Source organism: Elephantulus edwardii, unplaced genomic scaffold, assembly GCF_000299155.1.
Source record: "Elephantulus edwardii isolate Elephantulus edwardi_28Jun2011 unplaced genomic scaffold, EleEdw1.0 scaffold00314, whole genome shotgun sequence".
NCBI classification, from domain to species: domain Eukaryota; kingdom Metazoa; phylum Chordata; class Mammalia; order Macroscelidea; family Macroscelididae; genus Elephantulus; species Elephantulus edwardii.
This window is the reverse complement of record NW_006400064.1, coordinates 267,529-292,868: the sequence shown is the minus strand read 5'-3', so window position 1 is coordinate 292,868 and position 25,340 is coordinate 267,529. Positions and strand designations below refer to the sequence as shown.

Sequence of the window (25,340 nt, the reverse complement as noted above, 5' to 3'; positions counted from 1 at the left end):
CCCCATGCTGAAGGCTTATCCCAGGCTGCACTGTATCTGGGGGCGGGGGGGGGGGTACAGGACCCCACACCCAGACTGTTCCTCAACCACAAAGTGTCACCTAGAAGGTCCTGACCTCTGGTGGCCACTATGGAGGTCGCAGGGGCCAAAGACTGTATTTTCCAGTTCTGTCCATAGATGACGAGGGGAGGTGCAGGCCATCTCAACCAGCAAAGCTTCCCAGCCCCTTCTGGGGAGAGGTGTTGTGTCTGCCTTCCAGCCTCTTTGCTCCCTTGTCCTGCAGACTTTATTTTCATAGGTTGAGAAGTTTTATATAGACAATAAAGAAAATTATTTATAACTTGAGTTTGAGGTGTATGCTTTAGCATCCCAACCAGTAGGGATCCGTTGGACAGTCCTTTCTCACAGCATCTATGCAGAGGTCCCCTGTTAGCATGGAAATGGTGGGCCATGCCCCTTTATTTGCTGTACTGGGGTCCCACAGACCTCTGGACCACAACTTTGGGCTCTATGCCCCTGGTGGTCTCAATTATTTTAGCCCACCTAACTTTAGTCCTGTGAAGAGTGGACATGAGAGGACTGACTCAGTGTCCTGGAGGGGTTGTCTTGGCAGGAGGAGCTACAACCTGGGTCTGTCACTCTTCCCCCAGTGCCCTCTAGTCATCTCACTGTGGCACTATCACAACTGCACCTGCTCTTCTCCATGCTTCATTCCCCACCTAAAGCCTGGCTCCACCCCCCGGGGCGATCTCTGGTCAGAAGCCATGAGCTGCTGCAGACTTCCAAAACAATTGTGTATCTTTATTGACTTTTTTCTGAATGCAATGACTGTTGTTTGTTTTTTTTTAACTCTTAAGGAAAATAAACATCTTTTAGAAACAGCTCGATACACACAATCTTCAGTGTGAAGCAATATACTAATAAGAACACTAGTCGTCTTAACATTTACAGTCTTCATATATATTATATATATGTATATGTATACATATATATACACTATATAACGAGGCCAGATATAATACACACGTTTACCATTTTACAGTCATATATACAAGAAGTTGCTAGGGTGGCCTGATTGGGAGCTACATCAGGCCTACTGAAGCATGGACAGAACTGAGGACACAGATGGACAGGCAGACAGACTTACAGGGACTGACCCAGGCCACTGATGGTGTGGAGACAAGGGGCACCTTGGGAGCCCCATCACTTGGTACAGGCCTGGTTGGGGCTCTGGGCTGCAGGGTACGTAACACATTGGCAACACACGAGTGAAGCGAGCATGTTCCCAACATATATACATTCTGTGTGACATATATATAGAGGGGTACACTGGTTTTGTACATGAACCTAGCGTTGTCCCTGCTCCTGTGCTGAGGGGGTGCTGCTGTCCCAGGAGATGATGGTCGTGCAGGGACGATGGCACATTTATCAAAAGTATGGCCTGGCAGCAGCTCCTTTCCTTTGTGATCCAAGGCCGGACTCCAGGGCTGAGGTGGGGAACTAGGAAAACAACAAACAGAAGTAGCCCAAGGAGTCCCCCAGTCTGACCCCATCTGAACTGGCATCCTGAGCATGGCATCAGGTTCCCAGAGGTCTGTCCAGGCTGCACTAAGGCTTAGGCAAAGTCTGGGGTGGAGAGAGTGCATTCCAGAGTCAGTTCCAGAGGTTCCAGCCTTGTCCCCACCACCCTTGTGCTCCCTGGAAAGGCTCTGACTTCCCTTCTACCCCTGTGACCTTGGTCACAGAGCCAGGAGCTGCCCTGTCGCCCCTAAGGTTCCCTGAGCCCCTCAGTGTGCCCAGTTGTGTGCCACCACTGTAGGGTGGCAGTCAATAGCCACACGGGATGTGTGCCACATCATCTCAGAGCTCCAGGGAGGTGCATCTCCAGCCCAGCACTGTGTCCCACACCCAGTGAAGCTTGGGCACCATGGAGTCTGGCTGCTCAGCATCCTACATGCCTGGCCCGGGTAAGAGTGCTCTTGCCATTTGATTCCTAGGAGCAGGAGGCTTCAGAACGGGTATTCTGCCCAACCCAGGTGGCCAGATCCAAGATCTGGATCCAGATCAAGGATTGGCATAGGGGCTCTTTTCTTCTGGAAGGCAGGCAGTGGCTCCCCAGCCAGCGAGGATAGTTATAATGGCAGCCTCTGCAAGAGAAAAAGAGAAGATACCCAACAGTCACTTATACTCACTGTAGTGGATAAGCAGGATCTCCTTCAAGGGCCCCACCTCACCACCTCACCCATCCAAACTGATGGTTTGCATCTGCTATGATGCTGGAAGCTATGCTACAGGGATTTCAACCACTGGCCAGCTTTTCCTGGTTCCGTTTCAGTAAAACTTCAATATGAAGACAGACTGGGAAGGACAAATTCCTGGTAGGCTACTTCTAAATCAGCTGGCCAGAGAAAATCTGATGAAGAGAATCAGAACATTGGTACAGTGTTGGGAAGCGAGTCCTGCAGGTGAGGATGCACTCAAAAGAAATGATGCAAACACCTAGTAATAAAAATGTGGAATATATGAAGTATGAATCTAGAAAAACTGGTAGCTGTAAAAATACATCCTAGGCATAAGTGAGCTGAGATGGCCAGTCTGAATCAAACAATTAGATGGTGTATATGCCAGGAACGATAAATTTAAGAAGAATGGTATCAAATTCATTCTCAAAAACATTTTAAGATCCATCCTGGCTTTTGGGCCCTCACTTCCAAGATGACAAAAGGAGAAACAATGGTCGTGCCAACAAGAGCTATGGCCACATGCAGCATATTCGCTGCACAAATTGTGATTGCTAAACACAGGCAATTAAGAAGTTCATAACGAGAAATACAATAGAGGCAGCTGCCGTCGGGGACACTTCCAAAGTGAGTGTCTTTGACATGAACGTGCTTCTGAAGCTCTGTGTAAAATTGTACTCTGTGTGAGTTGTGCCGTTCACAGCAAGGAGGTGAGGAACCATCTTTGTGAAGCCTGAAGGATAGGCAACCCCACCCAGATTTAGACCTGCAGGTGCTGCCCTACGAATCCTCCCTTGCCTCCCGAAAGCCCGTGGGAGGATTTGATTCCTTAAAGGCTGAAGAAAAAACTCACCTGAAAATAAAATGGAAATTAAAAAAAAAAAAAAAAATCCATCCTAAAGGACAAAGCTGTCAATGATAGGATAACAACCATATGCCAAGTAATAACAACTGTTATTTAAATTTATAGATCAATCCCTAATGCCAAAATGAAACTGCAGGATTTTATCATCTTTTCCTTCCTGAAATTGACCAAACATGCAAGCAAGATGTGGATAGTTACTGATGATTGAAGTGTGAGAGCTAGACACAAGGATTGGCATTTGGAAAATACAGCCTTGGTGACAGAAACAAAGCCAGAGAGCTCATGACATAATGTCAAAAGCCAACCTATTCATTTGGAAATACCTTTTTCTACTAATAGTGTAAACTACAACTACACAATGGACCACCAAATGGACTCCATCTGTGGAAAGATGCACTATATGAAAAATGTGGCATTAGGATTGGAGAAAGACTCATGAACAACCTGAGTTATGCAGATGACACAACCTTGCTGGCAGAAAAGATATGAAGCACTTACTAATGAAGCACCAGTCAAAACAACGCCAGGGCTTGATTGCAGAACAGACCATCAATTATGCATATACTAGTGAAGTGGAAGACAAAGGCAAAAAATCAAAAGTTAAGAGAAAAAAATAAGACCAAAATGGATGTTAGAAGAATCTTTGAGACTCACTCTACAATGCAGAGAAGTTAATGTAAAGGAAAGAAGCTATGAGGAGTAGAAGATTATTAAGGGTGGCTGGAGGCAACACAGATAAGTAGGATAATGAAATGTACAGACACCTGGCATTAAAAAAACCAAAAAAGATGAACACGCTCAACGTTTCCCAAGCTGAAAGAAATGAAAGGGGGGGGGGGAGAATCCAAGCCTGAGTTGTGATACTGAATATCTGCAGGAAATGGCAAAAAAGATGGCAGGAATAGAGGAGTAACTTGACAAGAGACAATTGGTCAATGCTGAGCCATTTCAGGAAGCAGCATATGATCAGGCACCCAAGAAAAAAAAATCAAAGTCCAAGCCAAATTAGCACAATGCTGGAAACGCTTAGGTGTCTATGCCAAGAAATTTGAAAGACAACTCTCTGGCTCTCTGGCCAACAGACTGAAAGAGATTTTATACCTTCCTCCCCCCCTTATTTAAAAAGAAAAGAAAAGAAAAAGTGATCCAACAAAACGTAGAAATTATTAAACAATATCATTAATATATAATTAGATTTTGCTGAAGATAACTAAAAAATGGTTGCAGCAGTATATCAACTGACAAGAGAACAGTAAAAAAATTAAAGCTGAATTCAGAAGAGAATGTGGAATGAGGGATATCATTGCTAATGTTAGAAGGAATCTGGCTGAAAGTAGAAACCACCAGAAAAATGTTTACTTGTGTGGCTACAGATCAATGGGGATTCTGTAAGATACAATGTATGGGAATGATACATATATGAAACAATGTGAATGAAGGAATGTGTGGAACACAATGTATATGAATGAAACACAATTATACAAATTTTGTATGCAAGCCAATATAAAAGAAAAAAAATGGTTTACTTGTGTTTTATTGACTATGAAGGCATCCCACTGTGAGGATCACAGCAAGTTATAAATAACATTGTGAAGAATGGGAACTCTGGAATATATAATAATCTGCTTAGAAGCAACCTTCAAGAAGACTAAGAGGCCATCGTTTGACAGAACAAGGGAACACTGCATGGTTTAAAGTCAGGAAAGGTATGTGCCACGGCATGTCCTTTCTCTGTACCTGTTTAATCTGTATGCTGAACAAATAATTTGAAAAGTTGCACTATACGAAAAATGTGGCATCAGGATTGGAGGATGACTCATTAACAACCTGAGTTATGCAGATGACACAATCTTGCTTGCAGAAAAAAATATGAAGCACTTACTAATGAAGACAAAAGTATTCAGTGTGAATTACATCTCCATATCAAGAAAACAAAAATCCTCACCACTGGACCACTAAGCAATATGATAGACAAAAGACTGAATTCTCAAGGATATCCTTTTACTTGGATTCATAATGAATTCTCATGATGTACTTGCAACAAGCAAGTCTAAAAGAGCCCTTTAAAGTGTTAAAAAGCACAAGAACTAACCTGAGCTTGACCCAAGCCACAGTTTTCTCAATCATATGAAAATGGACAGTTGAAAAAGGAAGATCAAAGAAAAATGGATATATTTCAATTGAGTTTGAATGTGTCATAGACTGCCAGAAGAACCAACATATCTGTTTTGGAGGAATTATAGTCAAAATGCTTCTCAGAAGCAAGGCTGGGGAAGCTTGCTCTAGACATGTTATCAGAAAGGACCAGTCCCTATAGAAGGTGCTCATGCTCATTCAAGTAGGAGTCAATGGAAAAACCTCAAAGAGTTAGACTGAAACTGTGGCTTAAGCAGTAAGCACCCACTGACTGTGAGGAGGCTGCAGAAGAGGCAGGGTTAGGTTCTGTGCTTGAGGGCACCCCGGAACAATAAGGCCCACCAGCTGGAAGCTCGGCCCTCCAACAGGCCCCACTTTCTCCAGAGGCCCTGTCCCACCTCAACCTGGGAAAGCCAGGCTGGAGTGCCTTTCCTTTCAGTGGGAGGCCCACATCTGTCCTGGGTGCATCTTGACTCCTTTAGTCCCCTTTCTGGGAGAATAGGTCACCATGAGGTCATGGAGGAACAATGCAATGCTGTGGGCACAAGCCCCTCCCAGAGCTAGACAGGAGTTGGGTGAACTTGTGATCACCTACCTTATGCTTGGGACATTTCAAAGAAAAATTCTCTTCGATGAATATGCAACCTGTGACCAAAGAGAAGTTTTTGTGATTAAGATCAAGTGTCCCATGAAGGGCTTGTGGTGCTCAGTCATGGGGGAGGGGGGAGCGCCCACTGCCCACCTAGGATGTTGCCTTCACTGAGTAAAACTCTCCTGAAAAACTCTCTGCTGTGCCAGAGGCCTGCCCTGTGATGATCTTAATCTTGCTTGATGATCTTGGTTTTGTAACCTCCTAGGCTGGTAGTTTATCAACCCCAGGAAGAAAGCCTCAAGGACACTAGTTCTGCATTGTTCAAGGAACAGATCTCAAGTCCCTAAAACAAGAACCCCCAGGAAGGACACTGAATGTTTGGTGATTTGCAGGGAAACAGCCACAGGTCTGGATTTTAATGCCAATTCCAATACTACTTCTCTGAGCCTTTTTCTCCATATCTGTGGAATGGGTATGATACACCTACCTATACTTGTCATGCATGTGTGGGTATAAACTCCCAAGGAGTCTGGTATAGGGTAGGTTTGTTCTAGCGGGTCTCCTGGCCAGCTAAATAGGAGCTGAGCAGAGTAGAGGAGGCCTTGGGCCTGAACCAATCCCAGCATGTGTCTGATGTCCAGGGACACTGTCCACCTGAAGGACCAGGGGTGGCGGGTGGAGCTGACCATGATCACCCTTGATGTCCCAGGGCCTAGCTGTGAGGATGTCTCAATGAGTCCTACTCCTTGGCCTGTCACTCTCTAGTGAAGCCCTGGCTCCTCCCACAGGTGCCCCGATGTCCACTGTCCTGGGTCTTGCCTACAGTCCTGAATAGCCCACAAAGGCATGGGAGCCAGACTCACATGAGCTGCCCTCCTCCCAGCTCACTGGAAGCAAGGCTCCTGGCTGGATGAACAGGTTCTGGGTGTGCCACCTTATCAACCTCTACTGGCTTGCTTTTCCCCAGAGTAGGGCCCCTTGATGGGAGGGACGGGGCCCTAGCAGGCCAGGCAACGGTGAGGAAGATTCTGAAGGCCTAACCAGATACCCACTCAGCAGGCCTAAACGCTGACAAAAGCCTACAGCTCCAATAGGAGATGGCCTGGCCAGCTCTCCTCCCTGTGTCACTACCTGCTGGCCTTCCTGGATGCCCAAGTTCTTCATCTGGCCAAAGCTCCTCAGTTTCCCAGTTGTTCCCCTTCTCCTGTACAGAATGGTAATGGTCCCCTGCTCCCCATGTGCTGGCGGTTGGATATACCTTGTATGTCCAGAGGGGATTGCAGAAACAGCCCAATCCTCCCTTTTCTGTATCCAAGCCTTTTACAACTCAGCTGTTACCCTATCTACTCCCTGCCTCCCCTGCAGCTCCATCAGAAAGAAGACTTGATCTAGGCTAGTCCAGAGACTTGCTTTGACCAGTAGAATGCTCTCAGAGAACTGCCATGCCAGATCCCATCTTAGCTTCAAAAGGCCTTGTGACTCTCTTCATCTCTGATCCCTCTGAGGCCATCAGGAGTGGTGAAGATGAGTGACCAGGTGAAGAGGATGTCCTCGATCACCTGAACATTAGCTACCCAGCTGGGGTCAAAAGGACCAGCAACTAAGACTCAATAGCTGATGTGTTCTATCTGGCCAGCCTGAGGTCCTTCATGCCTCCACTTCCCCGATGGACAACGGCAAGCAGGACATCAAGCTTTATGTCTCCCTCTTCATCTCTCACATCACTTCCTGTTGACTCTGTGCTGAGGAAAGCTCTGGACTCCATCTGCACCAGTCTGATCAGCGCAGGGCCCCCCAGCTCTTGTCACACACCACTCTGATCCTGTCAGTGCTCCTGGTCTTTCAAGGCCAGCTTATAAGCCTCTTGGAAGGCTGGGTGACACTAGGTATGGGCAAGCACAATGTGAGGTTACTCCCTGGTAATGCTCAAGCCATTCCATAAGACAACTTCCCTACAACAATCAGAGAAAGGAGCACGGGATGCTTAACATATAGCATGGTATGAAGGGGGTGCTGAATCAGTCACTAAAGGTGGAAGATACAATCTGTGGTGCATTAGCCTGTGGGGCCGTGTGTCATGGGGCATGGCAGGGAGCAGGTGCTGACAAGGACCAAGCAGGTAGGGGACCAGGAATGGTCTCTACAGAGCAGAGCACACTGGGTACAAAGTAGGGGCTGCAGACCTCTACACAGTGAAAGGATGATGAGGCCATGGCTTTGCCATCCACAAAGTGGGGGTCATAAGCATGTAATCCCTCATTCACTTTACACACAGAACTGTCTACCTCTCACCCCCAGTTATTTGTCCATGTCTAGGCAGCTCACCTGCTGAGGAAATGGTGAGCATGAGGGAGATATGGCCCATATGAGCTGATGCTGCATTTCCTGGTCCCTTCCCATGAACAAAGCCACAAGTGTTCATTATTTCACTCCCTGCTCCAAACAGTACTCACAGAAGAGATTATAATCTACATTTTACAGATACGGCAACTATCTTTTCCAAGGCCACAGAGTAAGAATGGCACAAGGGGTTTAAAAAACCCAAAAACCTCTAAACTCACCCTAAATGACTAATTGAAAGACTAAAATGCTGCCTTATGCATTTTTTTTCCTTTGGGTGAGTATGAATTCTATTTTGCCTTTGGCTTCTCTGCCTGACTGATGAAGGCTGAGGCTCTCAGCTCTTGCAGTCACTCATTCTGCATGGCTGGCAATAGCCAGTGCTCAATAAAGAAGAGCAGAGAATGGTGGGATACTGCTGGACCCACCACTGTGCTTGCCATTTCTGAATTGTTATCAAGAGGAGACGCTTGACCCTTGGTCTCTGTTTTGAGTCTCCTCTTGTTTCATTTCAATCTGTGTTGTTCTTTCCCTTTTTCTCTGCCCAGAGGACTCGTACTCATCCTTCAGAAGCCCAGTGCCAGTTCCCTTTATTCTCTGAGACATGAGTTCTTCCCCACTTCTTGGCAACGACAGCTTCTTTAATCACTCTCTATGGTGTATGCTCCACTTTCCCCCTCACACTGAACATTTCTCCAACAGAAGTCAGCTGACTCATCTTCACTGCCCTAGCACAGGCCCCAGGCAGAGAGAAGGAGACAGAACATGTCTGAAACCTCTGAAATGGGAAAGGGAAGCCAAGGGATCACATGAGGCCCTTGTCCAAGGTACTGTGGTGAGGTCTGCCTTGACTGTTCCAGTCTCTAGGGCCCCAGGAGGATCTTACCAGCATCACTGGCACAGGGGTAATGGTAGCTGTGGATGCATCCCTTGTGGCAACACGCAATTGTGGCACCGCCTCCTTGGCAGCTGGAACATGTCTGATGAAGAGAGAGGGGAGACAAGTAAGCGGTCTTTGAAGAGGCCAGCTCTTTGAGTGTTAAAACCCCCAGTCCTCGAAAATGGTGACTGGAAGCTCCGGACTGGAGTACAACTGCCCACTAGGCTTGATTCCTTAGTGGCTACTTGACTGCCCTATAGGGAAGGTCTCTCAGGGCTGGGAGATGACCAATAAATGGACAAGCATGGGTTTTGGCATGACCCAGGGTTCAAATCCCAACTCTGCCCTTCTGTGTGACTCAGTTCTTTCAGCTTTCAGTTCTTTGCACCAGATGGGGTAATACCTCCCTGATGGCAATGCCTGTGAAGTCCCTGAGCTGACCCACAAGCTCCAGCAATGCCAGCTATCAGTACTGCTGTAGGGACCAGCCAGTCTCTGTGTTTATGGGTGCAGATGAACCTTGTGTATGCCTTTGTGTTCATAGCAGACCTTGAGGTAGGCAACTTTCACTCACCCTACTTTATAGGTGGTGAAACTGAGGGTCCTCTGTCTGAAGGTGATGCAATAAGCATGCTTCTCTTAAGGTAGCAGACTACAACCTGGGCTTGGGGGGTCATCAACCCACCCCAGGATGAGTCAGTGACCTCCCTAGAACTCAAGTTTAACTTCTGAAAAGGAGAGAAGGAAGCTGTAAAATGTTGGCCACCCAGGCTGATACCCAGCCCAAGCTGCTTCTCAAAATGGCAAAGCCACAAACTTTTGGAACAGGCAAAACTGGAGGCCAAGGGATTGGCCCAAATCACAAAGACTCTAGAAGCTGAGCACCTACACACAGGATGGGGGCCAGATGGGGCCCGCTCATGCAGGGCTGACAGTGGTGAGGGGACCTAGGATGTGAGACTAAGCCCTAAAACAAAGAATGTGCACTCCACACAAAGCACAGGTGGGAGCACTGCTCTCTTAACTTCATGAGGTTGGTGTTACTGTTACTTCACAGGGTTTACAAGTGAATAAGCTTATAACATTGGCACAGAACTTCTGCAGCAGGGCCAGATCCTGGAGCTTTTGCAACCATACTCGATACTGGGACAGGCCAGGACAGGGAGGAAGTGAGAAGACATTCTCTTCTGCTAAGAGCGCCCTCTCTGACAGTGTTGACTCTGTGACACCAGCAAGGTGGAAGCTAGAGAACATTCCAGGTTTTCACATGGTTCTTTTGAATGGGTAGGGCTGCAGCCTACTGGGGTCAAGTATCACCCCAATTCGTGACCCAGAGAGACAATGAAGCAGCACAGTCCATGCCAGGCCCAAGCCTCTTGTCTGAAAGTGGCTGAGGGTGCCTGAGTATTGAAACAGTAGCAGGGGGAACAGCTCTGGCTGACTAAGGGCCCACCCTGTACCAAGTCCACACAGCAGGCAAAATAATGTTGTCCATTCTAAAGACAGAGAAATTGAGGTAAAAATAGATGGAGGGGCTGTAACAGGGCTTAGGCTGGACAAAGCAGATACCCCACATTATGGCCATTTTATAGTCACAGCCTCTCCTCACCTAAAGCTCCCAAAGGGCCAGGCACCAACTGCAGGGGAGCTGGGGGCCTGAGTCCATCGGGGAAGGGCACGCTCTCTGGAGACAGGCTGGGAAACTGAAGGTCCATCAAGTGAAGTGTGGCAGCACCCAAAGGAAGAAAGCCTGGCAGTGAAAGCCAAGGGAAGTGAAACCTGTGGGATGTCCTGCTCCTCCAGAAGGAAAGCCACAGGACCAGCCAATGTGCTGGGTCACAGTTGGCCTCCTTGCAGGGCCTGTGTGTGCTAACCCTAGCCGTAACCCTGTGACACTGAGAATGGGCAAGAACCGCTCAGGGGAGGCTCCCAGAGGCTCCTTAGTCAAGCCACACCATATTCAAATGAACCTGGATTGGAACTAGGGGCTGTATCAACTCTGGTGTTGGTGCTGTAACTGGGCTACCAACACAGAGGCACTGGAGGTTAGTGGGAGGATGGGCACTGTGTCTTCCCTGCTCTGGCTTTCTGTGGATGTCCCCTGCAGAGATTGTCAGGTCATTTTTCGAGCCTGGACAGAAGCCAGACCTCTATACTTACACAGCTGTGTGAATGAATGAACATGACACTGTTCCTGCAAGGCCAGTGCGGGTGTGCCCCACCCACAGGAGCAGCTGGGCCCGAGGGTGTTTGTCTATGCTCACATCACCCTCCACCATGAGCCTAGGCTGCATGGGTGTGGGGTAGAGGTCATCAAGATGCCAGAACTGCTGGGGGGGGGGGGGGGGAGGGTTACCAAGTGCACAGGACTTGGGGGGGGGGGGGGAGGGCAGGGGATGGTATTAGATTTGGGGGTGAGTGACACTGGTTCAGTCAAGTGATGCATGCAGGAGGCTGAGCAATGATTTGTAAGACAAAAAGACAGGCACTTGTGAGAGGTGGGCTTGTGAGTGGTGGCAAACTGGGAACTGAGAGTTATTTTTTAATGGTCAAAGAAGAGACTAGAGTGGATTTAAAAGTGGGTGCAAGGAGCCAGTGACAAGAGAAACAGAGAAAGCAAGAAGGAGAAGAACTGAAAAAAGAGGGAGAAACAGGCCTGTGGAGTCATTCATCTTGGTGGGCCAGGAAGCAGGTCCCAAAGAGGCTCTCTGGTCTCTTCTTGCAACTGTGGGCGGCTGGTCTATGCACCAATGGTATGGTCAACAGAGGGCTTTCTGGAGGGTGAGGCCACACCACCCAAAGTGAAGGGCAGCTGCAGGAGGACAGTGAAGGCAGCAGTATGGAGGTCATCACTCTGCCTGGGTTTGAATGTGACTGCTGAGGTGTGGGCATGGATGCCAACCACACAGGATCAGGTCTCCTCTAGCACTGAGCTTCTGGACAAAGGCAGCTGCGAGGCCCAGTTACTGCTCTTCCCACCTCATCAAGACAGTTGTTATCTGGCCCTCTACTCAGCAGCAGGAAGCAGAGCCCAGCGCAGGGGACAGAATGAGTGAGTGAACGAGTAGACAAACTGTGGAAGAGGGCAGCTATGGAAAGGATGCCTTCATCTGAAATGGTCACTATGGTAGGCCTGGATGTGTGTGCGAGTGGTGGGGGTAGAAGCATGGCCAGGACACTTTAGACCCCCTGCTCTGGACCCCAGAGCCCTTGAACTGGTGTGAGAAAGGCCTGGAGGGGTAAAGAAGTGGTAGAGGCAGTCCCTCTGAGCTGCTCCAAGGATCATCTGCAGGACAGCAGAGGCCTCTGTGCACACTGGAAGTCCAGTTGTGACTATGCTGTGGAGATTCTGCAGGCGATGCTGCTCCTGCCCTACCATCAGCAATCACAATACAAATGCTCAGAGGTCACTTGACAAACACCAGGCTCTGTTCTACAGGCTTCACAGGGTCAATCCTGTCATCCTCACAGACCTTCCTCATCTCCACTCTCGAGATAAGGAAATAGAGGCAGAGAGGTAAGTGATAGGTCCTGAGGAAAGTGAGCAGGGGCCACACAAGACAGAGTTCCCTGACAGGGTGTTTTCAGAATTCCTCTGCTATGGATTCCCGGGGTTGTCCTGTCATATGCTAGTCTCAGGGGTCTTCTAAGGACTCAACTTCATTTAAAAGGTAAAGACCTGGTATCTGGGGCAAACACCTTGCTTTTGAGGACTGGTCTATGCTAATTTTGGGGTGTCCGTCCCTCTCCCCTGGGAGGTGTGACCAATGGGCATGAGTGGGCTGGAGCCAGTTTGGGTTCTTGGCTGGGCATGCACAGGTATGTGCTTCTCGGCCCTGAGCACCTCCAGGCCCCAGGACTCCCACGGGGCTTGCATCCCTGCCCTTGTTCCCAGAGGTCCCTGCCTTGGATGGACTGCCCTCTTACCATGTCCACAGCCACCTTCATGGCTTCTTGCAGCCCAAAGAGCTTCCCGGCAACCAGGTAGACCCCGCCCGTCCACACAGCACAGGCCTCATGCACCCAATGCTCCTGGGTGCCCCCGCTGGGCTCTGCCAGGTCCTCCTTGCTGCACTCGTGTTTGCGACTCTTGTCAGCTGGGGCCGCCTCATCACTCCCATCACCCTGGCCATCACAGCAGTAGCAACTCTGCAGCCGCCTGGACAGGCCTCGGGCACTGGTGCGCAGGGAGCCCTGCTTGGCTGAGTCAGCTGAGCTATCAAGCCTGGGGAGCTTCCCAGGGGTGGTGGTGGTGGCTGGACACTCGAGGCCTCTATGCATTCTCTCTAGGGGCAGTGAGGTCTCTTCATAGGTGCCCTCTGCTCTCATTTTCTCCTTGAGTTTTGACTTCTTTTTAGGGAGGCAGTGTTCAGGGTAGTAGGGACCACAGAGGTCCCCAAGGTCCTTAAAGTTGGCTGGGTTTTGGCAGAGGCAGCAAACAAGACAAGAGGTACTAAGGGCCTTGGAGACCACAGGCCCCAGGTGCATGGTAGAGGAGAGGGGCAAGGAGGACTGTGGCTGCAGAATGGAGCCTGCAGGAAGCAAGGCAGGGGCCATGTCCAAGGAGAAGCAGGAGGAGGACGATGAAGAGGAGGTGAAGGAAGAAAGCTTCCTGTGGAGCTTAGGCTCATCCCCAGGTGAGTTGACAACAGTGCACAGGGTGGTGAACACATCTCGTTTCTCTACCCGCACATAGGGGGAGAAGGCTGGAATCCGGCTATCAGCCCGAAGCCGTTTGCAGGAGGAAATGTACTTGAGGCGGATTTCAGGTTCTGCAGGATCCAGGGGCAGTATCTGCTGCTGTTGACGCCGTCGTCGGGCACGACTCTTGCATGGTGAGGTGGTGGTGCTCTTGGCCCGGCCCCGTGCAAGTCGCTTCCGCTTGGAGTAACTACTGTAGTTTACATGGCCTGGCTGTTTCTGTGCCCTGGTCAAGGGCTGGCATAGCAGGTCCTCAGGAGACTGGAGATCGGCGCCCAGCCCTTCCTTCTTTGGCTTTTTGCCTCCTCCACCAGAGATGTCCTCATCACCCTCTGGTGTGCTGCTAGCCCTCTCTTGGGGGGCTGGGAGTAGACCTGGACCCACATGGGAATGCTCATCCTGAAGGCCTTTAGTGAGTCCCGGGGCTCCAGCCCTGCCCTTCCTATTTCTCTTCTTAGATATCAGTGTTGTTCCTCCAGGTGGAAGGGCCTCTGGCACCATAAAGGCTTCAGTTTTGAAACAATCAGTTGAGGACAGTTTCTTACTATTGATAAGCTTGCCTTTTAAGGATCTATTGTTTGAATTTTTGCACAAGGAGTCAGCCCCCAGAGCTGCTGGAAGCTTCTGCCCCACACTTGTGGTCATCAGCCCTTCCTCTGTTCCTACAGGGCTGCCTCCCAAGTTCTTGAGTGCTCGCTCTTTCTCTGGGATAGCTGAGCTCAGGGGATCAGCAGGTGTGACCCCAGGCACCACCTTGCATACAAACTTCTTGAGGCTGGGTGAGGTTATCTTCTGCACAATTGCCTCCAGCTTCAGGCCTCGACCCTTACGGGGGGGGAGCACTTTGGTTTTCATAGTCCCTTGGAAGGCTGCCCGTGAAGCTATCTTGATGCAGACACTGGGGGCCTCTGTTGGCAAGGCCTTTGTGGGGGGCTCACCCTCACTGCTTTGGGCCAGCTTGGTTTTCTTGGGAGAAGACAACCTCTTGAAGAGGGTGAGGGTGCCTTCTGCCTTCTCCTCATGGGCATCCCCGCTGCAGTCACTGCTATTGCTCCGCAACACTAGACTGCGCTTCTTGGAGGGGACAGGTGCTACTAAAGAGGACTTCCTCTTCAGTGTACCCAGGGGTCGCTCAGAGGACTTGCTGCCTCTCCCGCTGGGCTTGGTGACCCGAACCCGCTGGGCTACTCTGCCTTCCTTTTGGGAGCCACCAGAGGCCTTGAAGGGCACAGGCAGGTAGTTGTTGGTGAGCAGCTTCTTGGTGGTGCGGCAGCTGGGCAACTGGGTCTCCACAGGCCGCCTTCGCTTGGCGTGGAAGGTCTCTTGGATCCTGGTGCGGGACCGGAGGATCATGGAGCGCTGGTCCTTGCCCAGGTTGCTGGGCGAATCTGGCTCCTTGGTTTTGGAACCCATGGGGCTGCTATCAGAGGACACAGGCAGGGCAGCTGGGTTGCTGGGGCTGGATGCAGCCTTGGGTGAAGGCTTCCCCACCCGTTTGCCTGACTTGAAGGCTGCACGCTGCTTGCCTCCCAATCGTTCTGGGGTTGCAGGGGTAGTGGGCAGGCTGGGAAAGCCAGGTGTACGGGGTTCACTTAGAGCCATGAAGGAACGTGTGCACATTCTGGGGAGCCCTTCTGAAGTGCCCCGGCCAGGGGCTTCTGCCTCTTCCATCTCTCCCTGGAGGGCGCCTGCACAGGACTCGGGAAGTAGGAGGTCTTTGGGCAGTGCAGGAACCTTACATGGGGAGTCCTCGGACTCCGGCAGCCCTCGGTGTACCCGCCGACTCCGCAAGCTCTTTCCCCGTGGCACAGGCTCCTTCTTGGCAACGGGGGCCTCAGGCATGGCGGGCTTGTTGAACTTTGAGGGCAGTGAGGTATCAGGGGTAACAGTGTCTCCTGGTGCGTGCTCTGTATCAGGCCCTTCCTCACCTGGCTTCATGTGGGACAAGGAAGCCTCAAACCAGCTCTGGACCTTGGACTCAGTGCCCACGGTGGGGCCTAGTAGGATGACAGAGTCCCCAGAGAGGTGGCAGGGCGAACCCCAGCCAGACTTGGAGTCTAGTGCCTCTTCTACCTCCTCCTTAGTGTGAGTCAGTGGGGCCTTGGGGGAGAGTGGGTCCTGTAGGCTGGGCCTGTGCTCAGGGCTTCCCAGGAGCTCACACAGGGAGGAGTACTCCTCCTCCGCCTCCAGCTCCTCCTTCCTGCCAGTGGGAGGCAGCAGCGGGAGGTCCCCAAAGTCAGCAGGGGTGCAGCAATGCTGGCCTTCTTCCAGCCACCGGCTGGCCTCAGCCTCTTCCTTCATTCCACCCTCCTCCTCCTCCTGCTTCATGTCCCCAGGCACTGCCGCCTTCTCCCCTGCTGGCTCTTCCCCTTGGAAGCTGAGGCAGGCTGGTGCCTCTTTGCTCATACCCTCCGAGGCCTTCTCACTAGACTCTACACCCTTGTTGATCTCCCCAGAGTGCAGAGCCCACCGGGGGCAGGGGTCACCCAGGTTCTCCTCTGGCCAGGCAAAGGGGTTGGTGCTGTCTGCTGAGCCAGTGGTGGCTGGGTCTGGGAAGCAGTCGAAGGCTGCTGTTGTAGGGTCTGCTCCAAGGGGGACTTTGGTGATGAAAGAGAGGGACCCAGCTGCCTTTTTGGGGTCAGGGGCAGTAAAGCCCATGGAGGGATCCTCAAATAGTCCTGGGCTGAAGTCCTTGTTGCTGCCCTTTTCCAGCTGTAAGGGGTCAGTTAGTGCCTCTGGTTCTCCTGACCTCGGCCACCCACTCTTGGACCCAGGGTCCAGGCAGGTGCTGTGGTTCTCCAGGGAGAAGGGGGGCTTGTTAACATCCTTTGTCAGGCTGGGCCCCTCAGCCCAGGCCTTCTCGGCCTTCTCGCCCATGGCTTCCTGCAACCCCAGGATCTCAGAGGCCAGGTCTTCCTGCGCCAGGGCACTGAGGAGCAGCCGTGGACAGTCTCGCTCACCTGCCACGAACTTAGAGAAGCTGTCCAGTGGCAGGCTGCTGTGTAGACTCTGGAAGGAGTCATCAGACTTAGTGGACATGTCATCTGGAGAGGTCACAGAGCAGGTGGACACTGACTCAGGCTTGGTCTTAGAGTTACTGTTGACTCTGGCAGGACTCCCCCGGGCTTGGTTGCAGTAGAGGAAGCTGCGGTCCAGAGGGTCCTCAGAGCCACTCAAGTAGTCAGCCTCTGGGGGCTCAGCATGGATGGACTGTGGGGTGCTGCTCAGTGGCTCTGACAGAGGAGTGCCCACTGGTTCTGCCAAGTAACTGCTGCTCTCAGGGCTACAGTGCTGGCCCTGCTCAGGGGGCCTGGAGACCAGGGGCTTGATCCCCTTTTTCTGTGCCCCCGAGCCCTTTGAGAGCAGTAGCTGCTGCACAGTATTGGAGATGTTCTCCACCTGTGAGGTCAGAGCTGTGAGGCTCTGCAGACTGAGGTCTGATAACAGGTTCTCAGGGAGCTTGTCCTTGTGCAGGGGCTTGCAGCTACTGGCCTGAGGGTCTGCAGAGCTGGCAGCATCTGTAGGAGAGGGATTGAGCAGAGGCATAAAGTGGCTGTGGTCAGTGATCCCAGTAGGGAAGGCCCCGGAGCCAAGTGGCTGCTGGTTATAGGAAAAATTTTCCAGGTTTGGCATCAGTGGTGATGGGGTGGAGCTATAGGAAGGTGAGCGGCCCACAGAACGTGCAGGTGAGTGGCTGGAACTGGGGCTGAAAGTCTGGTAGTACTGCTCTGGAGTTCGAACAGCTGCATCTGGTTGGCAGTAGCCCTGGCCTTGCTGCCCGTAGTGTTGGTACTTGGTGAGGTTTGGGTAATGGTGGGTTTCCTGGGCATGGTGACGGCTCTGAAGGGCTTGTTGCTGCTGTTTCTGCTGGTCATAGCTGAGACGGCCAGATGGGTAGGCATGAAGGTTTTGGACTCGTTGCCCTGGAGCCAGGCTGGAGTTAGCTGTCAGTGGCCGGTCATGGGATGAAACCGATGGTGCTGTACAACTCTTATAGGAATGGGCCCCCTGCCCACTACCCTGGACAGACTGGGAGTAGGTGGAGGAGGCAGGGAAGGACTGTGAATGCTGGGGAAAGTGGCTACTTGGGGGGAAGGGCAGTGGTGAGGCAACGTCGCTCTGCAGCTTCTGTCTCTGGAGTTTAGGGTACACGAGGGGTGGCTGAGGTTGAGACAGCTGCTGTAGTTGTTGCTGTTGCTGCATGTGTAGGGAATGAGTCCGAAAGGGAAGCTGAGAGCTCTGATCTGGGTACTGCCTGCTTGGGGGCACTGCTGTCTTTTTCATCAAGCTTTCCTCATATTTGCCCACACCACCTGGCAGGGACTGTGGCTGTGGAGTCCCCCAGGTCTGTAGGCTTTCCTCCCCACTTGAATATCGGCCTGGATACAGGCTGCTGTCCTGCATGCTATAGCTGGGAAAGGCTGGCCGCCCGGACAGGGCCTGCTGAGAAGGTAAAGCTTTGGTGCTTGGCTGATACTTCTCAGCCACCACTGAGGCTGCCGAGCTGCTAGATGCCCCCACACTGCCCTCGTAGCCTGGGTAAGGCTGTTGGTTATAATAGTCCTTGGTGAGTGGCTGCTGCCGATCACAGCTTAGCCCGGCCTGATTTGGCTGCCTGTAATTCTCCAAGCGTGATGTCTCCTGTGAGGTCTGCTGGTAGTTTTGCTGTTTGCCATGGAAACCACACCTTTCTCGAAAAGACTGCATGACTCGGGCTGGTTATCTGTGAAAAGAAAAAGGGAGGTGGAGGGAAGAGGAAGGAAAGAGAGAGGATTCAGATGGGCTACCTCCTCTTGCCCCAGAGGTAGCACCTCTCTGCATCTCCCACCCCTTCCACCATACATACATGTCCTAACATCTTGTCTTAGGGGGCAGTACGGGAATTCTAGCTCTCACATTCTTTGCAGCTGATCCCTACTAAAGACAGCAATAGACATGGAAGTGCTGACGGGCCACTCAGTGCCAGGCTGCGGTCTGAGTGGCTACTGTGCTTAGTTCCTAGTTGGCTCTTCACCATCAGCAGACCTGCACTGAGGCTCCAAAGTGTTTGGCAAAGCAATTCTAGCTTAGCTGCCTTGTCTCCAGGGATATGCTGGTTCATCACCTATCCCTGAGTTCCAGCCTTTAATTATGATGAAGCAGGCCAAGGTGGGGTTGTCCCCAACCCAGGGAGAAGTTGCCGCTATGTCTTAGGGTACCAGTGTACATGCTAACAGAGGCATGTATACTCACAAAGGTACGCTACACACACACAGGGCACATGCATGCACACACACGCATGCTGCCTCCTCCACTGTCAAACCACATGGAAACTGGTGCTTTCAGATTACAGTTAGGATCCTGAGCCAGTGGAGGCCCAGAGCTTTTCGTCTGAGCCCCAGGGATGCAGGGCAGGGGCACCTATCTATTTTGATTTTACAGGTGCGTGAATGGATTACAGGCCTGAGTGAGGGCGTGCATACTGGCAGGCACGCACACAGTGAGGCCTGTTTGGGTGTGTGTAACTGCTCTCTCTCTTGCCCCTCTACCCCTTTTGCATCTGCAGGGTCAGGGCTAGGGCACACCACAGTTATGATTTTCATATGGTTATGATTTTAGGGGTCAGGCCTGGGTGGAGTTAGACAGGCTGAAGCAGTATTTGGGTCAAGAAATGACCTGGGGTGGGGGCCTTTCAGAACAACAGATAGGCCAGACAGACTGCCACAGAAAACACACAAGACAGGGGAGGGGAAGGAAGGGAGGAATATGCTGGGCTAAGAACCCACAATGTGCCCAGGGTCCGGCTGTCCCTGGCAGAGTCCCAAGGGCTCTGGTTTTACTCTGTGACAATGAAGTACCTCTAGCAGGGAGGAAATAACCTGACCTGAGAGATTGCCAGGACTTTGCAGTTCTCATTCCTAAGGGCAGGAAGAGAGCTCTTAGAAGGAGCCAGAGATGCTGAGAAATACAGAAAGAAAGAAGAAAGGGGTCCGTGAGCTGGCAGTTAACCCTAAATTGAATGTGTAAGCTCCCTGCTTATTTTGCTCTCCTACAAGTTTACTGAGGGTCCCAATGCCAGTGAGTTGACAAAGGTGTCCTACCTCAGCCACCCTTGGAAGCAGCTGGCTTCTGGCCTGGCCTGCACTGTGTGGGGCTGGCTGCTGGGAGCTTCTGAAAGCTACTGGTTCCTACTGACACAGCCTGTCCTACCCCAAAACTCAAGTACATGAGAAAGGTGACATAATTTCCACTCCAAGAGGGCTATGAGAAAACAGCATCCTAGAGAGCTCTGGGTCAGTGGTAAGGAGCCAATAACAACTCACTAGCAACTCAAAGGCAGGTTTGAATCCACCAGCTGCTCTGTGGGAGGATGGGCAATCTCCTCCTGTGCAATTTACTCTGAACCTGCTGGAGGGTCAGCTATAGGTCAGTTCCAGCTCAATGGTACACAACAAACCCTCCCCTACAGGGTTAGAGGTTAGCCCTCTAATTGGTTAGTCTAATCCTCAAATCAAAAGCTTGAGCAAAAGGGCTTGGTGGAGGTGAAGAGGCCCAGACTGTTTACTACAGACCTGTCTTCAGGCACACTACCCTAGAAACCAGTATCTAACATCCATCCAAACATGACCAAAAACACTGGAACATTCTACTGCTAAACAGGTTACACCCCAGGGACCCAAACCAACTGGGAGGGAGGGGACAAGTATGTGTGTGGTGGGGGGGCAGAGGGGAGAGAGAAGGAGAGGGGGAGGCCCAAGAGGCCACTCTGTCCTGAGGAGTGGACCCTCAGGGCTCACCTGGGACCCCAGAAGCCTGGGCTTCTATTTTTCCCAGTCCAATGCTAGCAATTCTTCCAAGCACCCCCAATAAGGAAGAGAGGGAGGAAGTGGCAAGGTGAATTTGTCAAGAGGCTCATCCTTGGGGACCAAACCTTCTGGGGAATGGAAAATGCTACAGAGGGGCGGTCACTACAGTAGGGACATAGGGTGTCCTTTGGACTCTGCTATGTTCTCCCAGAAGTACTCAGATTGCTAGTATAGCCACAGGCACAGGCTGCTGTCCCATGAACTGCTGACAATCTTCTCTTCAAAGGGGTGCCAACTGATGTCACACACACAGTCTTCTGCCTGTCACAATATGGCCACTGAGGAGGTTATACACACCACTCTGCCAGTGGGCAGTTGCTCAAATGACCCAGGCCTGTGGCTTGGGGGGAACTGACAGGCAGATGAGGTGTGCAGCACCCTGTGGTCCCAATACGGCCTCAAGTTCCCCTGGGAGCCTTAGCTTCTGCCAGGTTGTTTTAGGCAACTGCTGCTAGTATCAGGCCCACCTAATGCCTGTGGTGGCTCAAAGTGAGCCTTCACCATGCTTCTGGCTAAAAAAATTGAATTTCCCAGAGCCCAATGGTATGGTCTCTGGATTGGAGAGGAGGTAACAGGAATTATTACCCTTCCTGTCAATGAAGGTGATGCCACCATAGTGTACCCTATGCACCCACAGGGTTGGGGCCATCCTCCAACATGGTATGTGCTAATCCCTACTTTGCACCATCTCCCCCAGAGAATAGGATTTTGGAGATTAAGTTAGCAAAGACCACTGCATTTATTTCATCTTCATGGAACTCAGTCTTAAGACTGCCAGTTCTGTTCTCAGTCAAACACGTATAGGCAGCCATATCAACACTTCTCTTCCATCGGAAGAGATAGAAAAGGGGAAGACAGCAATGCAATGGCCACCTGGCCTTGGATCCAGGACAGTGTATGTCTCCCTTCTTGTAAATGCTACAGGTATGAATGCAATTGGACCAACTGGAGTCTAGGAAGTGGATTCCATCAGGGGCGAAGGTTACATCAAGGGACCCCAAGCCTCCATCTTGGGCCTCAATCTCGCGTTGGTGGAAATGGCCCTACAGCAGCCATACAGTTGGGATGCCTATTCTTGACAAGCAGACATGAAGATCTGACCCTCTTTGCAATAGATGCCACAGAAAACCTTCTGAGAGTGGGTATCAGTGAAGCCCAGATCATTGGGAAAGAAGTGAGACACCACTCAAGACTGTTCTCCAAGGGAGGATTTGCCAGTGGCAGAGGCCTGGCCCTGTCTACTAGAGCAGCTGAGCAATGCTGTGGTCCTGGGCTGCCTGTCTATGTTCCAGTTGTTCTCTGGGCAATTACACTTGTATCTTGATCTCATTATATTCCAGCTCCCAGGTGTTGCGTCCACAGGCCCGGAGCTCATCCCAGGCCCTTTCATACTATTCTGAGTCAGGCAGGGCCTGGATGAAGTGTCTATTTGCTGCACCTACACCTGCACCAACCTTACTTGGCCTCTATAAAGGCTGGTACATAGGCCAAACCCACATCTTTATCTTCCTCTTCTTCACCTAGTTTCTAGCCAGTCCCTCTTTGGGACAGGCCTTCAGAGGAGTCTCCAGGCCCGGACCCTGCACTGCTGCTCTTCTTGGATCCCATCCTCTGCTCATAGCATCCTCAGGGCCTGCACAGGGCTTTTCCTGACAACTCTTTGAGGTTTGTATAGTAATGGCTGCTCTAGAGAGATACCAGTATCTCCTCAGATACAGTGGTGACTATCTCTAGGCAAATGGCCCCTCTTAGGGACTGAGGGCCCTTCTCTTTAGCCCTGACAACTCCCAAGTTTCTGGGAATATAAGCCTTCCTCAATCTGTCAAGAACTGCCACCTTGCCACCAAGTGCTTCTTTGCCAGGTGCTCCCATCATCATGCATGCCCCTTCCTGCTGTCTTTGTGGCCCAGACCCCAGCATCAACCCTTAGCTCAGAGCAGCACCTTGAGGCTGGCCAATGGAAGGTTCTCACCTTCTCCCAGCTTGGCAGGGAACCTGGATAGGAGTTCTGCTAGCACAGTGGGGTTCTGCCCTGTAGTCAGCATGCTAGGAGACAGTAGTGCGGGAAAACACTCCCATGTCGAAGACCAGTACTCCACAGGGTAGGCTCTCATCACACTTCTGGATATATCACAGGCTTTACTCTGACAAATTTTCTTCTTTCTACTACTTCAATTCTGTCCCTGGCCGCTTGGGTAAAGCACTGCAGGAGATACCTGCCAATATGCACTTGCCTAGCAGGCAGGCTTTGACTTTAGCTTGGCAGCTCCTTGCTGGGTGGACAGCCCTGTGCCTCCTGATTCTACTCCCTAAAACCCAAGGTTCCCAGGTAAAGGCAGGCAGGCCAAGTCAAAGTGGGCAGGCCCAGGACAAGGTGGGCTGGCTGCAGACCCAGGTGAAGGCAGGCAGACCCTGGCGTAGGCCTAGGCCCCAGTCAAGGTGGGTAGGTCCAGGCCCAAGTGAAGGTGTGCAAATCCAAGTCAAGGGTGCAGGCCCCTGCCCTACCTGGTCCACATTTATGAGCCCAGAACTCAAAGATCCAAGGAAGTGCTGAAGGCTGGTGCTCTATTATCTACATAAATTACATTCTGTTTTTTATTAGTCCCAGATCATTCTCATTTCCTGCTGAGTGTCCTGTAGACAACATTAACATTTTGGTAACTTTAAAATTATTATTCACATTTTGTAAGATGCATTACCAAACCCATTATTTAAACAGAAAAAGAGAGTTTGGGTATGACTGGGTGCCCCCCAAGCCTGCTGTGCACATTCCCCTGTGCAGTCAGTTCAGGGGCTGCCTGGTCTCACCTGGTCGAGCTTTATTACAGGTGGGTTTCCCAACACACACTAGCAGCTAGATGCAATGAGAACATCTATCTCTAAGAAAAGACAGTTCAATTAAAAAATACGAGAAGCCCAACACTTCTTCATAGGCACAAGCCAGCATGTCCTTGGACTTAAGAGAGTGGGGCATCCAGTGCCTGGGCATTTAACTTGGAGTTGTGCAGGTTTACAGAGTGTCTTCAAGATGGGTGATCTTGAGAAGGGCAAGAAAATTTTTGTGCAAAAGTGTGCCCAGTGCCACACCGTGGAAAAGGGGGGCAAGCACAGACTGGGTCGAACCTGCATGGTTTATTTGGGCGGAAGACTGGTCAAGCTCCTGGATTCTCTTATACAGATGCCAATAAGGACAAAGGTATAACTTGGGGAGAGGATACACTGATGGAGTATGTGGAGAATCACAAGAAATACATCCCTGAAACAAAAATTATCTTTGCTGGCATTAAGAAGAAGACAGAAAGGGCAGAGTTGGCCTCTGCCTTATTTATTACAAAACAGAAATGCCCTGTGACTTTTTTTTTTACATGTACCATATTTAAGAGACAAATTGCATTGGAAAAGTCAGCTGTGAGGGACGTCTCAAAAGTACTGAAGAGCAACGACGTCAGGCTGGAGACTAAGGTGCGCCTGATCCGGGCTATCATCTTCACAATTAGGTGCTATGCAGCGGAGAGTTGGACAGTGAATAGGGATGAAAGAGAATTGATGCCTTTGAGCTGTGGTGTGAAGAAGAGTGTTGCATATACCATGGACTGCTAGGAGAACAAACAGGTTTGTCCTAGAGAAGGTGAAGCCAAAATGCTCCTTGGAGTCAAGGATTCTGAAGCTTCTTCTGACATACTTTGGGCATGTTGCAAGGAGGGACTGGTCCTCGGAGAGGGACATCATGTTTGGCAGGGTGGAGGGGCAGCGAAGGAGAGGAAGACCTTCGATGAGATGGATCGATTCTGTGACTGCAGTGGTGGGAATGAATGTGTTTGAGATGGCTAGGTTGGCACAGGATAGAACGGCGTTTAGAGCTCTTGTCCATAGGGTCGCTATGAGTTGCAAGCGACTCGATGGTACATAAAAACAACAACCACCACCACCATATTTAAACTGATCTCATATTAGAATCCAGATCATTTAGAATGGCTGATAGACTATTTTTGTTAGACAGTCCTACATTTGGAAAGATTGGCTTTTTAAAAATTATTATGGTCACACTTTTACAATTGTGATAATGATTTAGCAGGTGTTCTTTTACCTTCTAAAGAGATGACTGGACTCTAGGTTAGTTGGATTTGTCCTACTCAGTTTTTAACAGAGATGGTGGATCTATAATCACAATCTATAGGAGATGGTTTCGGGTTTTGTTTTTTTTTACCCTTCCAAATGCTTTTAATACAAAGGAATGAAGTACTTATAAACCAACTTCTGAACTACAGGGTGTGGGGAGAACGCCACGGAATGAGATGAAGACCCTCTGAGACTGGAAATGAATTTTCAGGAAAGATAGGCACTGATTTCTAGGACAGCCATCCGCACAGAAGCAAGCTGCGTACGGAGCCCATGGCTGCTGACACCCCTGGTCAGTCACCCAGCGCAGCCCGTGTCCCCTCAGCCGGAGCCCGGCCCCGCCCCCACTGTCTAGCTGGACCACGTATCCTGCTGCTCACCCACTTCCAACAACTTCAAGTTAATTAGAAAAACTTTGTTTTGTTTTGTTTTTAAAAAGTGAAGGCGTCCGGTTATCTCATCCAGGCTGCCCGGCCCAGGCCCCCGACAGGAGGCATGCCAGGTGGGGGGATAGGTGGGACAGCGTGGGTAGGGGGCAGGCGTGGAGGTGGGGGCGGGAAGTTGGGGTTGTAGGTGGGAGGTGGTGGAGGGTAGCCAGGTGTGGGTGGGGGAATGGCAGGAG

General features: G+C 50.9%; 1 protein-coding gene and 1 pseudogene across 1 annotated transcript; both read right to left on the bottom strand.

Annotated features, from left to right (window-relative positions):
* Positions 1–15: 15 nt before the first annotated feature.
* Positions 16–18,467, bottom strand: RAI1 (retinoic acid induced 1). The gene is made up of 4 exons (XM_006901201.1): positions 12,981–18,467; positions 9,060–9,153; positions 5,837–5,886; positions 16–36 (listed from the first exon to the last, which is right to left on the bottom strand). Exons 1-4 carry the CDS (start codon positions 18,459–18,461, stop codon positions 16–18), a joined length of 5,646 nt encoding a protein of 1,881 aa, XP_006901263.1. The 5' UTR covers positions 18,462–18,467.
* A 2,806-nt stretch (positions 18,468–21,273) lies between these two features.
* Positions 21,274–21,974, bottom strand: LOC102865655 (annotated as a pseudogene).
* Positions 21,975–25,340: the final 3,366 nt, after the last annotated feature.

Bases quoted from the DNA above. Each gene is read 5' to 3' on its own strand.
- RAI1 (XM_006901201.1), bottom strand. From the start codon at position 18,461: ATGCAGTCTTTTCGAGAAAGGTGTGGTTTCCATGGCAAACAGCAAAAC. The intron at 5,887-9,059 runs GTAAGATCCTCC...CTTTGGTCACAG, and splicing joins CCCCTGTGCCAGTGATGCTG to GTTGCATATTCATCGAAGAG. The intron at 37-5,836 runs GTAGGTGATCAC...CCCCGCCCCCAG, and splicing joins TGAAATGTCCCAAGCATAAG to ATACAGTGCAGCCTGGGATA.